Source organism: Schistocerca gregaria, chromosome 4, assembly GCF_023897955.1.
Source record: "Schistocerca gregaria isolate iqSchGreg1 chromosome 4, iqSchGreg1.2, whole genome shotgun sequence".
Classification (NCBI taxonomy): Eukaryota; Metazoa; Arthropoda; class Insecta; order Orthoptera; family Acrididae; genus Schistocerca; species Schistocerca gregaria.
Window position 1 is genome coordinate 677,757,193 of NC_064923.1, and position 16,764 is coordinate 677,773,956.

Genomic DNA, 16,764 nt, shown 5'->3' on the forward strand with positions numbered 1-16,764 from the left:
CCATTTACACTATCTGATCAAAAGTATCCGGACGTCATTACTTAAAGGGGACTCAACCACTAGATATCTCGATAGGCGAACCTGCCATGATGAAAGTAGGAGGGAAGTATTGTGTTGTCAGAGGAGAAGCAGTAACCGTAGAATGGGTGGGTCGGAAGAGCTCAGTGCCTTTGAACATGTACCAATCAGTGACGTCACTTGAGTAACAGATCCAACAAGGAAATTTCAACCCTCCTAAAGCTGCCCATGTCGACTGTCTGTGATGTGGTGATGTGATTGTGAAGTGAATATGCGAAGGAACAGCCACAGCCGAACCAAGACTAGGTAGACATCACGCACAGCCCCACGGCGACCATCGGTTATTGCACAAGATGGTTTTAAAAAATGAAATCAGCGAAGGGAATCACTCGTCATTTCCAAAGTGCTTCCAGCAGTCCAGGTAGCACCATGACCGAGCGTAAGGAGTTAAAAAAATTGGGGTAAAATGCTCTAGCTGCTCCTCATCAGCCATGCGTCTTTGTAGTAAATTCTAAGTGACGGTTGAACATCTGTAAAGAGCAACGCCACTGGACAGTGTATGAGTGGAGACGAGTAATTCGGAGTGATGGATCAAGCTGTACCCTGTAGCAGTCAGCTGGTAGGTTTTGAGTTGGGCGAATGCCTGGACAAGTTTAACTGCCATCAGGTACTGTGTCAACAGTGAATTACAGAGGTGGTGTTACGATATGTATTTCTCATGGATAGTGTGTGGCTCCCTTACTATTCTTAAGAATGCGGAAGGATATGAACACATTTTATAGCATTCTGTACGGCGTACAGTTTTGGAAGTGTTCGGAGACTGTTATAGTTTGTAATAGCATAATAATGCAACGTGTCATAAATCAGTATCTGTGAGGCAATAGTTTGTGAGCAGCAACGTCCCTGAAATGGACTGCACTTCACCGAGTCCCAATTTGATCCCAATGTAATACCTATGGGATGAGTTAGAACGTCAGCTTCGCACCAGACCCCATCGTCCAACATCACTACCTTCCTAGGTTTCGGCACCTGAGAAAGAATAGGTCGACATTCATCCACAGATACACAGCACTTCGCTGAAAGGGTCCTCGGCAGAGTTGAAGTGGTCATAAATGCGAAGGGGAGATACACCCGATTTTAAAGTGCACCAATAGCTGACCACATATGAGTATAAGTATTGTAACTGTGAGAGATTTGCAGCAAACTCTTCATCAGATAAAAAGTTTCTGGTCTTACATTAGACAATATGTTGAAATTCCATACCTAAGTCTTTTGTTGTACGCTAACTGATCAAAAGTATGTGCCCAGAATGAGATTTTCACTCTGCAGCGGAGTGTGCGCTGATATGAAACTTCCTGGCAGATTAAAACTCTGTGCGAGGCCGAGACTCGAACTCGGGACCTTTGCCTTTCGCGGCCAAATGCTCTACCATTTTTTTTATTATATATTTTTATAAATCTTGCACATGGCGGCCACTGCGTGACGCGCGTTTCTTCGGCTCGCGAGTTTTTCCGCTCACTGAAGGTGTTACAGAGAAGTGCGACAGTCCACAACGTGTGCATCTGACTAAACAAGTGTTACTTGCCGTGGTGTATTGTTCTCCGTCGATTACCACAAGTGATAAGTGATAAATGAGTGAAAAATGGGAAGAGCACGAGTAAGCGGCAGCAGGCGAGGCTACAGGGGCGCAGGCAGCGCGGGCGCCCGGTCTCCGGCGGCAGGTGAGGCCCCGCTTCCCGACATCGGGGAGCTCGTCCGGTCCCAGGTGAGTGCGGCGCTGCACAGCAAAGACACGCTAGACGTAATCGTCCAATCCATCACGGACTCTGTGACGGCCGCGGTCATGGACAAACTGCAAGAGTCTGTCGGGCGCAACAGCACCGAAATCCAGTCTCTTAGAAAGTCCTTGGCCGCACAAGAGAAAAAAGCCGCCGAGCTAGAAGCTAAACTGTCTCTTGCCACCGATGAAATTGAGCAGTATCAGCGAAGGAACAGCTTGCGCTTGTTCGGGGTAGCTGAAAACGATCGCGAAAACACCGACGACCTGGCCATTAGCCTCGTGCGTGAGAAACTTGGCGTGCAGATCGACGTGGCCGATATTGACAGAAGCCATCGTGTTGGGCGCAGGATACCAGGCGCCACGAAACCCAGGCCTATAATAATTAAATTTGTGTCGTACCGGAAAAGAGCTGAAGTGTTTGCTCAGAAAAGAAAACTCGCCAAGAGTGGGGTTACCCTGAGGGAAGATCTGACGCGCGAAAGACTAAAAGTTTTGAACGCTGCGATCACACAGTTCGGCCTTCAAAATGTATGGACCCAGGACGGCAGGATCGTAGTCAAGACGGAAGGAGGGAGGAAAACGGTGACGAACATGTTCGAACTGAAAGACTGAGCGAAATCTCGCGAGACACAAAGTCTCATATTGTAATCTGTCTAATATAAGTTAATTTTTATTCTTTCTTTTCATGTTTTAGCTTAAATATAGCTCCGTTATTTCTATAAGTACCATAAGTACTCTATTTAAAATCAGTCAATTATTTCACATAAATATTGTTTCTTTATTTGTCTATCATAAGTGCTCATGTATACTCATATTGTCAGTTAAATGGGAATTAACATTCTCCATTAACAGGAATCTGCTTACAACCGCCTTTCTATATCTGTTATTTTCATCTTCGCCACTACCACTACTACTACTATTATCTTTTTCGTAACCACTACTGCCACTTTCCATCTTTCTTTTCGCTCCCTTCTCCGATACTTCCAGCGTGTTTTTCACGTTTAGTTCACAGACGCTTGAGTCAGTCACGACCTTGGACACCTGTAAACATGTCTTCCCCCGCGAAATCCAGCTTTTGTCCCTCTTCCGGCCAGCAGGTAAACGGAGCGCGCTCGGTCCTACAGGCGGCCACAATGGGACGGACCGGTTCCGGCGGCGGGCTCTTTGTGGCCCACGCGAACGCGCAGTCGCTAACGGCTCACTTCGACGAGTTCTGTGACCTGTTCTGCCAATCGCTGTTCCACATTATCCTCGTCTCTGAAACTTGGTTGAAACCAAACATTTCTTCCGACGCTATCCGAATCGCTGGTTACTCTCTCCTAAGGGCAGATCGTGAAACACGACGCGGAGGTGGTGTGGGTGCCTATGTTCGCTCTGATCTGACACCTACTGTACTATGCACATCGGATGCAAAGGGCGAAGGAGAAGCAGAGTTCTTGTTTTTCGAAATAAATACATCAAATCAGAAACTGCTAATTGGAGTAATCTATAAACCTCCAAACGTCGGTGCCATGTCCTCCTTTCAGTCTGCCCTGTCCTCACTCGTGACACAGTATGAACACATAATCATTATGGGCGACACAAACATCGACTTACAGTTAAAATCTCCCTCTGCCGAAAAACTAAGGCGACTGTTCCACTCCAATGATATGAGTTTAACACCGCTGGACCCAACTCACCACACGTCACACAGCCACACACTCATAGATATAATAGCAACAAAGCGACCAGATAAAATAATCCGCGCCAATCAGACATCCGCTCCGGGACTCTCTGCTCATGACGTGATATTCTTAAATTACTCAGTGCATACTACCAAAGAAAAATCTCACCTGGTAACCTACAGAAACTTAAAAAATGTTAACCATGACGCTCTTCAAAAGGATTGCTCAGACATCCCTTGGCATGATATAAGCAATGAACCGACTTTAGACGGAAAAATTCGGCAATTATGTAGCAAAATTATTGCACTGTATGATAAACATGCTCCTCAACGCACTGTCAAGGTAAAGAGAGCTCCTGCTCCATGGCTCACCACTGCATTACGCCAGTTAATGAATAAACGTGATGCTGCACACAGGGCCTTCAAGCGTAACCCAAATCCCGAGGCGTACGAAGCTTATAGGAAACTCCGAAACAGAACGAAGCAAAGCGTGAGAAATGCCAAAATCAGACATGCCCGCTCTGTCGTATGCGGCATATCAAAACCTGCTGCACTGTGGAAAAAGCTGCGCAGTTTCGGTATAGGGAAGCGAAGATATGACGCTGTTTATCAAGCGTCTGCAGAAGAATTAAACGATTTCTTCTCAACAGCTGTAATCTGCCACGCAGCGACAAATTACCAGCCCCAAGATATCAATCTCTTGAGAGACAAGTTTTTCCTAAAACATGTCACTACCGGCACAGTACACAAGGCAATTATGAGAATCTCTTCCGAGGCAGTAGGAAATGATGGAGTGAGCATTGGCATGATTAAAAACGTCGTAGCCACTATTATTCCAATTATCACAGACATCTTCAACCTGCCTCTTGTCAGTAGTATATATCCTACTGAGTGGAAGCAAAGTTTAATCCAGCCTATACCCAAGACTGACAACCCTAAGTCGCCAGGTGACTACAGGCCGATCAGCATACTACCTGCAATATCTAAAGCCCTAGAATACATCGTCCATGAACAGCTGACGGATTACCTCAAAACTCATAACATCCATGACGAATATCAGTCAGGCTTTCGAAAGCACCATAGTACAGCAACTGCATTAATCAAAGTAACTGATGACATTAAACATGCTATGGACAGACGTGAAGCTACTATCCTAACACTGCTTGACTTTAGCAAGGCTTTTGACACAGTTGACTTCGATATATTACTAATTAAAATGAAACAGCTGAATTTCTCAAACAGCGCAATACACTGGTTCGACAGCTACCTCAAAAACAGAAGTCAACAAGTCATTTGTGGGTCGGAAAAGTCATCATGGAAAAGCGTGCGCTCTGGAGTTCCCCAAGGCTCCGTCCTTGGTCCACTACTCTTCTCACTGTATATTAATGATATTTCTTCAGTGATTCACTCCTGCAGCTACCATCTATATGCTGACGACATCCAACTGTACATAAGTGCAAGCCCCAAAAACATTGCTGGCGCAGTAGCGAGTATGAACGCAGATCTTTGCTCTGTTTCTCGATGGGCACAGAACCTAGGTCTGAAACTAAACCCCAAGAAATCCCAGGTCACACTTATATCTCATCCAAAGTTAATCAGCCGGTACTTTCGCGAAACGGTCCCTAAAATACTCCTCAATGGTACCCAACTACCATACCAAAAAACAGTAAAAGACCTTGGAATAATCTTGGATGAACACCTAAACTGGGAAGAACAAACAGTCACAGCTTGCCGGAAATCGCTCTCCTCCCTGCATGCAATTCAAAAATTTAGAAAAATATTTCCAACCCATGTTAAACAAAAATTAGTCCAAACACTAGTCTTGCCTAATCTTTACTACTGCGATGTAGTTCAACACGGCACGAATAGTGAAAATTCTAGATGCCTCGAGCTAGTGACGAATGCTTGCGTCAGATACGTGTGCAATATTCGGTTGTATGATCATATCAGTCCTTCATACTCCCAGCTAGGTTGGATACGCCCACATAAGGCACGCGATCTCCACATGATGTGCTTACTTCATCGATTTCTTAGCCACTGGTGCCCTCAATACTTATCTTCTCACATTAAACATCTATCATCATTCCACAATCGCAGTACCAGATCGGATACGTCTATCATCTTGGCTGTACCTTTACATAACACAAAATCTTTCTCCGTGTCATTCTCCATCTCAGCCATACGACTATGGAACGCACTCCCCTGTGATCTGCGTCTTATCCAGAACTACTCAACATTCAAGAGGGAACTCAAAACTTACATATTAGGGACGGTATAGCCACCATTGTTGTGCCCCTAACATCTCTTTCTTTCTTCTCTCCATCACAGCTTCGAATTTTACCATTCTTTTTCTCTTCCTCAAACCTATCTACCTCTTATATATCTCTTTCACCCCATTCTAACGTCTTATGTCTCTGCTCGATGAGAATAACTCACAAGCTGCAAGAATATAACGAGAAAATTCCCAACTAACTGACATTCACAAAAGAAATGTATGTTTACTTTCATATACTTAGTCACTATTATTATTATTATTATTACTATTATCATTATTATTATCATTATTATCGTTGATTGTTATAATTATTTTTATTGTTATAACTATCATTGTACTACTGTTATAATCCCAAATTTTTTTCGTTTGACATCAATACTGCATAATACGTTAAATGTTCTTAATGTTATTTAGTAACTGTAACTCGTTCAATCTGAGTATGCCTGGTTAGGTGTAAGAGAGGGCCTGAAGGCCCTAATCTTGCCAGGTAAAATAAATGCATAAATAAATAAATAAATAAATAAATAAATCTCACTTTGTTCGTTATTATTCTTTTGAATTGTTCGTGGCGGACGTCACCTGACACCCGTTGAAGTTCGTTATTGATCCATTGACTCAGTTTTTTTTTTTTATTACAGAGGGCAGCTAACCCTCTGGCCGAACACGCTGAGCTACCGTGCCGGCTACCATCTGAGCTACCCAAGCACGACTCACGCCCCATCCTCACAGCTTTACTTCTGCCAGTATCTCGTCTCCTACCTTCCAAACTTTACTTACTTTTTTTCATATCAGCGCACACTCCGTTGCAGAGTGAAAATATCATTCTGGAAACGTCCCCCAGGCTGTGGCCAGACCATGTCTCCGCAATATCCTTTCTTTCAGGAGTGCTAGTTTTGCAACGTTCGCAGGAGAGCTTCTGTAAAGTTTGGAAGGTAGGAGACGAGATACTGGCAGAAGTAAGGCTGTGAGGACGGGGCGTGAGTTGTGCTTGGCTAGCTCACATGGTGGAGCACTTTCCCGCGAAAGGTAAAGGTCCCGGGTTCGAGTCTTGGCCTGGCACACAGTTTTAATCTGCCAAGAAGTTTCATATCAGCGCTGACTCCACTGCAGAGTGAAAATCTCATTCTGGGCACATACTTTTGATCAGTTAGCGAACAACAAAAGACTTAGGTATGGAATTTCAACATATTGTCTAATGTAGGACCAGAAACTTTTTATTTGATGAAGAGTTTGCTGCAAATCTGTCACAGTTGCAGTACATATACTCGTATTTTGGCGACTATTTTCGAACCGACTGGTTCATTCTGAAACCGGACCTACTGAGGCTGCAAGGAAAGTGTCTGATCTTAATGACAAAAATCTAAAATTGGCAATACATGGGTCACACAGTGACCGTAGATAAATGTCACAATATATACAACAGCATCGGTCGGAAAAAGCCTCATGGAACTTCCGTTCTTATCTACTAGCTTTGTCCTAAGACTGTAATGTTGCCTGTGACTTCCATTATGGTTATTCAACATCCTGTGCTATGCACCACAGGTGCACTTTAGACGAATGCCGAGTAAAGCTTCACACGACCAGCTGCCCACGCGTGTTCATCTGTGCTAGTGCCCGCCTCTAACGCGCACGACGTCGACAGGGCGTTGACCTCTACCATTTTTTTCCTTTTTACGATTGGTTTACACCCATCGTACAAAACCTGCCAAACAACTTTTCGATAACGTAATAAATTAATTATATACTCAGACACTCTTACGACGCCGAATAAATTCAAAGATTATTTAAATTAATATTTTTTCGTAATTACAGAACACTCGAGTCTTTGGTGTTAAGGTAATAACTTACAACGAATATTGCATTATCCTTGCGAGCAGTCTTTACTCAAATCAATTGCGGTTGCCGATTAAAATTGTGGTACGACAACACGCGAGAGGTCCTGCTGCCGGAGAAGCAATAAATGAGCAACTAGAAGCGGCCAGGCAATACCGGAAGTAAGATCTTAGGTCCGATGAAACGTTAACTTTGAGTCTCCGGAGCTTCTCCGTTTCAAACTGTTGTCATCGTCCATCAGAACATTTTGAAAATAGTCGATACATAACGTCCGCTAGTGGCGGATAAAGCGTCCAGAAGCATGTTAATGTCCGTCGTTACTATTTGCATACTGCTAACATACTCAGGTACCGTCCAAGTGACATACACCATTAACTGTTGCTCAATATTTTCATACACAAGGGTGTGCTGAAATGTAATGCCTCCGAATTTGTTATGTGAAAACTGTTAAAGTTTTTAAAACAAAACTAAAGTTATTAACATTCTACATCTGTATTCTTCATGTCCACATATTTGCAGACTTCTGTTGCTAGAGGGCTCCGAATTGTAGAGTGCAGCTTGGTGATACGTAACGTAACCCTGTCGTTGCGTGAGAAACAGCGTATGTAATCAAGCTTCGAATTCGCGGACTTCGTCTACACATGGAGCGCCCACTCCTTCAGCATGACAATGCAGACGAGCGCTGCGACATCTGCAACAATCTGACCCCTTGAATTCACGGTCATCGACCATCCTCTATACTGTCCCGACTCGGTCCCATCCGATCTTCATCTGTTTCCAAAACTTTAAGAGCACCTTCGAGGATTTGTCTTTGATGGTAATGAGGCGGTGCAAGCAGTGGTGAAGATTGTGGGTCCGTTAACAATGTTTGACATTCTATCGTGACGGCATCAAGAAACTGGTCTCTCGTTGGGAGAAATATATTCGTCACCAGAGTGACTGTGTTGAGAACTAGATACGTAAACATGAAGACTAAAGATGTATAATGTTAATAACGTTTGTTCTATTTGAAAAGTTTTAAGAATTTTCGGATAAAAAATTCGGAGGCATTACATTTCAGCAAGGCCTCGTTTATAAACGTACGCGGAAACTGCCTACACCGAGAAACAATGCCCCGAGTAAATCCTAACTCGGAAGCTGTGTGGACAAGTGTATCAGCAGTAGGCATGTACCAGTTTGTATTGTTTGCATAAGATATAAACAATGAAATAAGTAGCATAACAAGAGTAGTTTTAGAGAGTACTTAATGAAATTTTTTGTCACTAAACATACTAGATGCAGATCAGAACTAGGTACAGAAGATTTAACCCATCAATTGTCTTAAGCAGTTTGTCATGTAGATAGAAGAGGTTGACAGTTTTAAATCCCCGGGATTACAACTCGGTGATCAGTTCAGTTGGAAGGAAGGTACCACTGAACTACGTAAGTGAGTAGCAGATCGTTATTTGCTATGCGGATGTGGTCGGAAATAGATGTAAGAAAATAAAAGAATCTGGCGTAGTTTGTTTTTATTCTTTAATGTCATACGGGAACAAATTCTGGGGTAATGTGTGCAGTACTATTTTTATGAGGTACGAACGCCCTGCTGTGCTCGCTTCAAGGAAATAGGAATACAAACTACTGTTTCCAAGTATCTTTATGGTTCAAATGGCTCTCAGCACTATGGAACTTAACATCTGAGGTCATCAGTCCCCTAGAACATAGAACTACTTAAACCTAACTAACCTAAAGGCATCACACACATTCATGCCCGAGGCAGGATTCGAACCTGCGATCGTAGCAGTCGCGCGGTTCCGGACTGAAGCGCCTAGAATCGCTCGGCCACCGCGGCCGGCGGTATCTCTATGCATTTCATAAACAATCAATCTTTATACCAAAGTCACAACACTAGGATCGATACTAAGAATAAAAATATTCTACACAAAGATTTAAATTCATTTATTTCCCTCCCGAAAGCTGTCCACCATTCAGGAACACGCAGGTTCAATAACTGGCCATCAGAATGAGATTTTCACTCTGCAGCGGAGTGTGCGCTGATATGAAACTTCCTGGAAGATTAAAACTGTGTGCTGGACCGAGACTCGAACTCGGGACCTTTCTTTCAGGAGTGCTAGTTCTGCTAGGTTCGCAAGAGAGCTTCTATAAAGTTTGAAAGGTAGGAGACGAGGTACTGGAAGAAGTAAAGCTGTGAGGACGGGGGGGGGGGGGGGGGGGTGAGTCGTGTTTGGGTAGATCAGTTGGTAGAGCAGTTGCCCGCGAAAGGCAATGGTCTGAGTTCGAGTCTCGGTCCAGCACACAGTTTTAATCTTCCAGGAAGTTTCAACTGGCCACCAGTTTAGCTGTTAGTAAAGTGCTGTTTACAGCTAGCTCAGAGGCTTGTGGTCCCCTCCTTCTGTTTCACTGACGAATTCTTTGGTTGAACTAACTGATGTACTTACCATCTTACGATATACGGTATTAATTGTCTCAAATAACGGGGTAGTAAGCCAAATCTGGCTTCTGCGCCTATTCAGTGCAGTACTGATGTACTTACCATCTTACAACAGACAGTATTCGTCTCATTATTTGTGCAACAAGTAATATCTATTAATTGTATCAAAAAACCCGGTATTGTGTCAAATTTGACTTCTGCACCTTTTCAGTGCAGTAAAGCAGTCTCTGGATGTAACTATTGTAACCTGCTTTCTGTTTGATGACATATGGCTACCTTAGTCTAAGAATCATCTAACTCACTACAGTGTATAAATACTTAAACGTCTACGATGAGTTTGGTATAATTTTTACACGAAAATATATTTCACCTTTTTATTTATTCCACAGTCTTGAGATACATTTGACTTATATCTGTGGAAGGAAAATTAGGATAGCTCTTCTTCTGTAAATAAATTAGTTATTTTTGTTTTCATGAGTTGTGCTACATTCCTGAGGAACTCATTATTACGGGTCCATGAAAAGATCCTGTGTCTATCACAGAGATGCGTGGTACGAAAGGCTTCAGCAGCAGCCCCTTACTGTTCTGTGCCGTAACAATTTTATATTGAACAGTCGAAGTCCCTCAACCACACAGTATAAGGATGGACTTACAGTACCTCTACGTAATAGATATCTAAGGTTTTATCTTTAACAGACGACAGTACAATAGTTAACTTTTATCTCCGACAAGGATTAGCTCTGCCATTACGGCCCCTCTTCAAGATTTTGAAGCCATTTCGACTATTTTTCGGCCGTGACTGTCTCAAGAAATATGTAAAGGCTTTTTTAAAATCCCGCTACCAGTCACAAACTTTGTCACCTATTGTGTTATTTATTTAGCGACATGTTTCGATGTTTATACCTCATCTTCAGGCTAAATGGCATTACAAAAACAACTTTACAATAAGGTCACACTGATGTTATTCAGTCTTTTCGTAAATGTTGTGGTCATCCTGTGCATGAAAGACTATATAATATCAGTATGACCTTATTGTAAAGTTGTTTTTGTAATGCCATTTAGCCTGAAGATGAGGTATAACCCTCGAAACATGCCGCTAAGTAAATAAGTAACACAATAGTTGACAAAGTTTGTGACTGGTAGCGGTAATTTATAAAAGCCTTTACATATCCCTTTTCAAGATATTTATGCTGTTCTCTGACGTCTGACTTGTCAGTCAACAAGACTCAGTGGAACCGCGAGCACATCTGAAAATGTCCACCGCAACTCTCGACGAAATGCCACACACAAACATGTTTTATGGACCCCGACGGATTCCTTCGCTCAGTTTATTTGTGCTGGTGCTGTTGCAGGTGCGTGCAGCGGCTGGGGGCCCTGGTGGGGCCCATCGTGCTGGGCCAGTTCCTCGCCGACATCGTCACCATCAGCGCCGCCACCTTCGTGGCCACCGTCTCGGTAGGTCACCGTGTGCTCTAGTAAAAGAGGAGGAATAAACAAAAATAAATACATTGGTCATGCCAAGCAACCTCGTTCGGCGTCTTGTTTGGGGGATTGGAAATGACGAGCTAAAACTGGAATGCACTGCAGTCCATGGCCAAAAGTCGCTAGACTGTTGACCTACTTCTCAGCTAAGGTCGCTAATCAGGCTTGTTTGGCGACGCTCGGCTTAGCCTGTTTGAATCCTGCTAGAGGGAGCTATAGAGGGCAAAAACTGTAGAGGAAGACAGAGATTGGAATACGTCAAGCAAATAATTGAGGACGTAGGTTGCAAGTTCTACTCTGAGATGAAGACGTTAGCACAGGAAAGTCAGCAGACTGATGACACAAAAAAAAGAGGGAAAAATTTTCGTCGCTTAATATTTGGTCGGCAGAGGGCAAGAGATGATGGCGTAGAGTTGTTAATTAACAGTCATTGCCTCAATCTGCTAGATTCGAACCTCTCTTTGCAACCTGATTTCATGAATGTTGTAGGAAACAGCATCTGCATTAGTAGAAGGTACTTTAACAACTAGCTAATCAATTACTTTACACGCATGAAGGACCTAAAACACTTAAATAAAAATTAAAGTTCTAATAAAAATAACGAATATAACTCAAGGAACTAATAGAAAATAATTACACGGTTTAAAAAGAAAAACTTCATATCATGGATCCCACAAAACAGTATTTTTAATTAAAACATTTAAGCACAAAATAAGACCTTCTCCAAGGTCTAGGAGGTATCAGGTCCTGTTTATGGATAATGCCTTGGAATTTACTAGTCTAAGGTAATTTTGGATGATCTCCACTAATGCTCGTTAGGTCAAGTGAAAAGCCCTTCCGTAAATAAATAGTAACGTTGACACTGGTTCAAACGGTTCAAATGGCTCTAAGCACTATGGGACTTAAGATCTGATGTCATCAGTCACTTAGGCTTAGAACTACTTAAACCTAATTAACCTAAGGACATCACACACATCCATGCCCGAGGCAGGATTCGAACCTGCTACCGCAGCAGCGGCGCGGTTCCGGACTGAAGCGCCTAGAACCGCTCGGCCACATGGGCCGGCGTTGACACTGGTGCCAAATCTACTTCAGACTAAAACAACTGCAAGAGGTTGGAAGACGCTCGGCATATAATGATGTACATGGAAATGAACGAATCAGTCACCTAATTGTAACTGAACATCTTTCTCTGCACTTTTGATGAATGTGGTTAATAAGCTCTAGCAAACTCAGACGAGAACTTATCTGGCAGAGTAAATACAGCGTGTTACGAAGTTGGCACTATTCATGCATCTTTTGGTAGTATGCTAGTATCAATGACTTTGGAATGTTTTCAACTACTATTAATATAGCATTTATTTTTCGTTTCTGTTTAATATCAGTCTTTAAATTTTTTCAATGTGTTCTTCCACTAAACTATCAATCTTCATTTTTGGTCATATTATCATTATCATCGTCATTATAATTATCATCAGCTATTTACAATCCAGTGTGCGATGAAATACTCCTTCAGATTTCTCCATGTATTGCTTTCATCAGTATTATGCATTCTTGTAGCGCCTGCTTGTTTTCTAGCGTCATCCACACTCAATTTTTACGTCGTCGTCTCGGTCTTCTTGAAAAATATACTGTAAATAGATGATTTTGAAAATATAAATCCTTTGCAAACAGTTCGATTTTTTAATAGAGGGGTTACCTAATATCGAGCTACACTCGAAGTATATTTGTGGCGGAAGATAAATTAAGTGCAGCTACTGTCGAATTAAAAGACGTAATTCTTTCGAGGAATATTAATCGTTTTATCTGCTTAGTAGGCAACCACGTTAAAATAATGAAAATGCACAGCAACGCGTTTCGAGAAGCAAGCTGTTATCATCTGGTTGTGCAGCCCCGAATCATGAAATACATGCATCATAAAATGTGAAACAATAATAACAAAACAAAACCACTTGGACAAACGCCCATGTCATACATAGTAGTCATGAAGTAAAATCGATAGGGCGCAAAATCCTCGTCTTACATTTAGATTCGTCCACTTGCGCCCTTGAAGGTATATCACACTACTGCCCATCAGTCTTCAGTAAAGTTTCGTGTAGCATCCACTTGTTTTCTTTTTAGGTGACTTACTTAACACGTCGGCTCGTACAGAGGCACCAGAGCACAACTCAACGTGAGCGCACTGCCTGACTGTTCCTCCTTGTTCATCAGCACGCCGAAGTCAAAAGAGATCCATACAGTTGAGGAATCCGTTGTGGGTATCAGCTGTTCGCACATTAAGCACATTACCGAATCTGTCTTGGTGGATTGCTTTTCCGAGCCCTTGAAACAAGTCAAGCTTTCTTTCCTTTTCCTTTCCGCGTAGTACCTCTGACTTCTCCTCAATATATCTATTAGCTGGAGCCTGAATTTTACATACGCTTGGCTACTGGGGTACATCTGTTCAACAACTTACCTATAGGTATCCTGATGATGAGGGCCTGACTCTAGAAAAGCGTGTTTTTATTGTTTTAACGTGATTGTCTGTCCATAATGTACAAATCTCCCTCACTTGGTTTCTGTCTGCATGTTCGAGCTAATCTCAAGAACTACTGTAGGGATTTTAATACGATTTTCATTAACAGATAGGCTAGTTCACGAGGTAGGTTTTTGTATACAGTTTATAAATATTCCGTGAAATTTGGCTGAGCTATAATTAATTAAGGGCCTCCACCGCTGTGTAAATTCCCTCAGCGTCACTGGACTTAATTTTATTGTCCTCCGTTACTCTTCGTTTACTTTCCTTGATGTCCATGTTATAACCGTTTTTCAAGAGTCTATCGATTTTGTTCAACTGATCGTAAAGTCTGTCTTAAGGAAGCTGCTATGTCATCGATAATCGTCATAGTTCTTATTTTTTCTCCCTAGACTTTAATTCCATTTCTAAATTTCTCTTTGGGATAAAATTTGATACACATTTGCAGTTGGTAGAAATTTGCAGTTAGAGGTAAATTTATTCTTAATCTCATCATCACTGTGTTCCCTCTTTGCATCACAGTAAAAAATTTAAATCTCTTTACGTTCGTTTACTGCTTGCTCAGTTTACGGATTGACTAACATGGAGGACATGCTACAGGATTTTGTTACTCCCTGCACAATTACAGCCTACCTTTCAAGTCCTACTGTATGTTTTCTGTTGTTGACAACATTTCGTTGACTGTATTTTATCCCTGAGGAACGTAGTATCGAATCAGTTTTTAACATTTGAAACGAAACTTCCTTGCAGGTCAAAACTGTGTGCTGGATTTGGACTCAAAACCGCGACCTTTGCCTTTCGCGGGTAAGTAATCTAACAACGCTACTCAACCACAGCTAACGACCCGTCTTCACATACTTGCTATCGCCAGTACCTCCTCTGTTACCTTCCAAACTCCGCACAAGTTCTCGTGCGAAACTTGCAGGACTAGCACTGTTGGAAGAAGAAATATGCGGCGCCATGGCTCAGTCACAGCCTGGGGTATTGTTTCCAGATTGAATTTTTCGTATTGCAGCTGAGTGTGCGCTGATATGAAGCTTTCTGATACATTAAAACTGTATGCACGACCGGAATTCTAACCTACGACCGCTGCCTTTCGCGAGTAAGTGCTCCATCGTGTGAGGAAAATTTCATATCGGAATTTTTTAACATAGTTTAATGTACAGGTCACCACCACTGACGTTTGACTATACCGGCAAGAACGCGGGAATTCAAATCTTTGTACCACTTCCAACAACAACAGGTAGAGTAAATGTATAATGAATAACACAGTCTGTTGATTTTCTAGTTTTAATCTGTAAATTGTTATATTAACTTAAAGTATACAGCATTGCTTAGTACCAATAAAGAACATTGGTTTAAGGTAACACCCTCATTATGTTGCAAAACATGCTTCTGTATAATACGAGGGACATTCAATAAGAAATGGCAATTTAGGTTGCAAAAACGCAGAATTTGTTAAGGGACATAGTGGAATAATCCCGCTTCAGCCACTGTAGTTTGATAAAGTTCCGATAGTTGGCGCTGATATATGTAGCCTTCAAAATGGCGTCTGCAATAGAGGTGCGTTCCAAGCAGAGAGCTGTCATTGATTGGTTGATTAAGCATGGATGGGAAAGATGTCAGCCGTGCTCTTTCAAAGGAACCACTCCGACATTTGCCTGAAGCGATTCGGGGAATTCACGAAAAACCTAAATCAAGATGGCCGGACGCGAGTTTGAACAGTCGTGTTCCCGAATGCGAGTCCACTGCGCCACCTCGCTCGGTTCTGTCACTGAATTTCTTTTGGCGAAAACCAGAGCGTTGCAGATATTCATAGGCGCTTGCAGAGTATCTTCGGAGACCCGGCAGTCAACAAAAGCTAGGTGAGTGGTTGGGCGAAGCGCCTGTCATCATCGCAACAAGGTCGTACAAACCTGTCCCATCGCCCGCGTGCCGGTAGGCCGAACACAGCTGTGACTCCTACAGTGTGTACGTCACCACAAATACGCAAACGAACTTCTCCACCACGACTCAAGGTCTCACACTAGTCTGCGCACCCGAGAGGAGAGGAGACCACAACACTTTATTGGACCGCCCGTCCTCATCCACCATACAACCCAGACCTCACACCTTCCGACTTCCATCTGTCTGGCCCAATGAAGGATGCACTTCGCGGGAAGCAGTACGTGGGTGACGGTGAGATTACTGATGCAGCAAGACGTTGGCTCCAACATCGACCAGTAGAGTGGTACCATGAGGGTGTACAGGTCCTCCCAGTAAGGCCCTTGCACTGAATGGAGGGTATGTTGCAAAATGGGGTTTTCTAGCCAAGAGAGTGGAGACTAAGGTGCTGTATTGGAATCCTGAATACAACTAACTGGCTTTCAGAAAAAAATGTGTTGTGTTACTTATTGAACGCCTCTCCCTAAATGGTCACTTCCATTTAAAAGCTTAAAATGCGTGATGACCCAAATCCTTAGGATTGAAATTATCTTTGTTATATACACTGAGGTGACAAAAGTATTGGGATAACTCCTAATATCGGGACGGATTTCCTTTTACCAGGTTAGTGAGGCAGCTCTCGACATGTCATGGACTCAACAAGTCGTTGGAAGTCCCCTGCAGAAATACTGAGCCTCGCTGCCTCTACAGCCGTCCATTACTGCCAAAGTGTAGCCGTTGAAGAATTTTATGCACATACTGACATCCTGATTATATCCATTAAATGTTCTATGGGATTCACGTCGGGCGATCAGGGTGGTCATATTATTCCGTAGAACTGTCC

General features: G+C 42.7%; 1 protein-coding gene across 1 annotated transcript in view; it reads left to right on the forward strand.

The window, feature by feature from the left end:
- LOC126267868 (odorant receptor 82a-like) overlaps positions 1 to 16,764 on the forward strand; it is a 165,670-nt gene that overhangs the window by 101,583 nt on the left and 47,323 nt on the right. Inside the window, exon 5 of the mRNA XM_049973178.1 lies at positions 11,353 to 11,455. Coding sequence (XP_049829135.1) covers positions 11,353 to 11,455 — 103 coding nt within the window. The remainder of the gene's footprint in view (positions 1 to 11,352; positions 11,456 to 16,764) is intronic.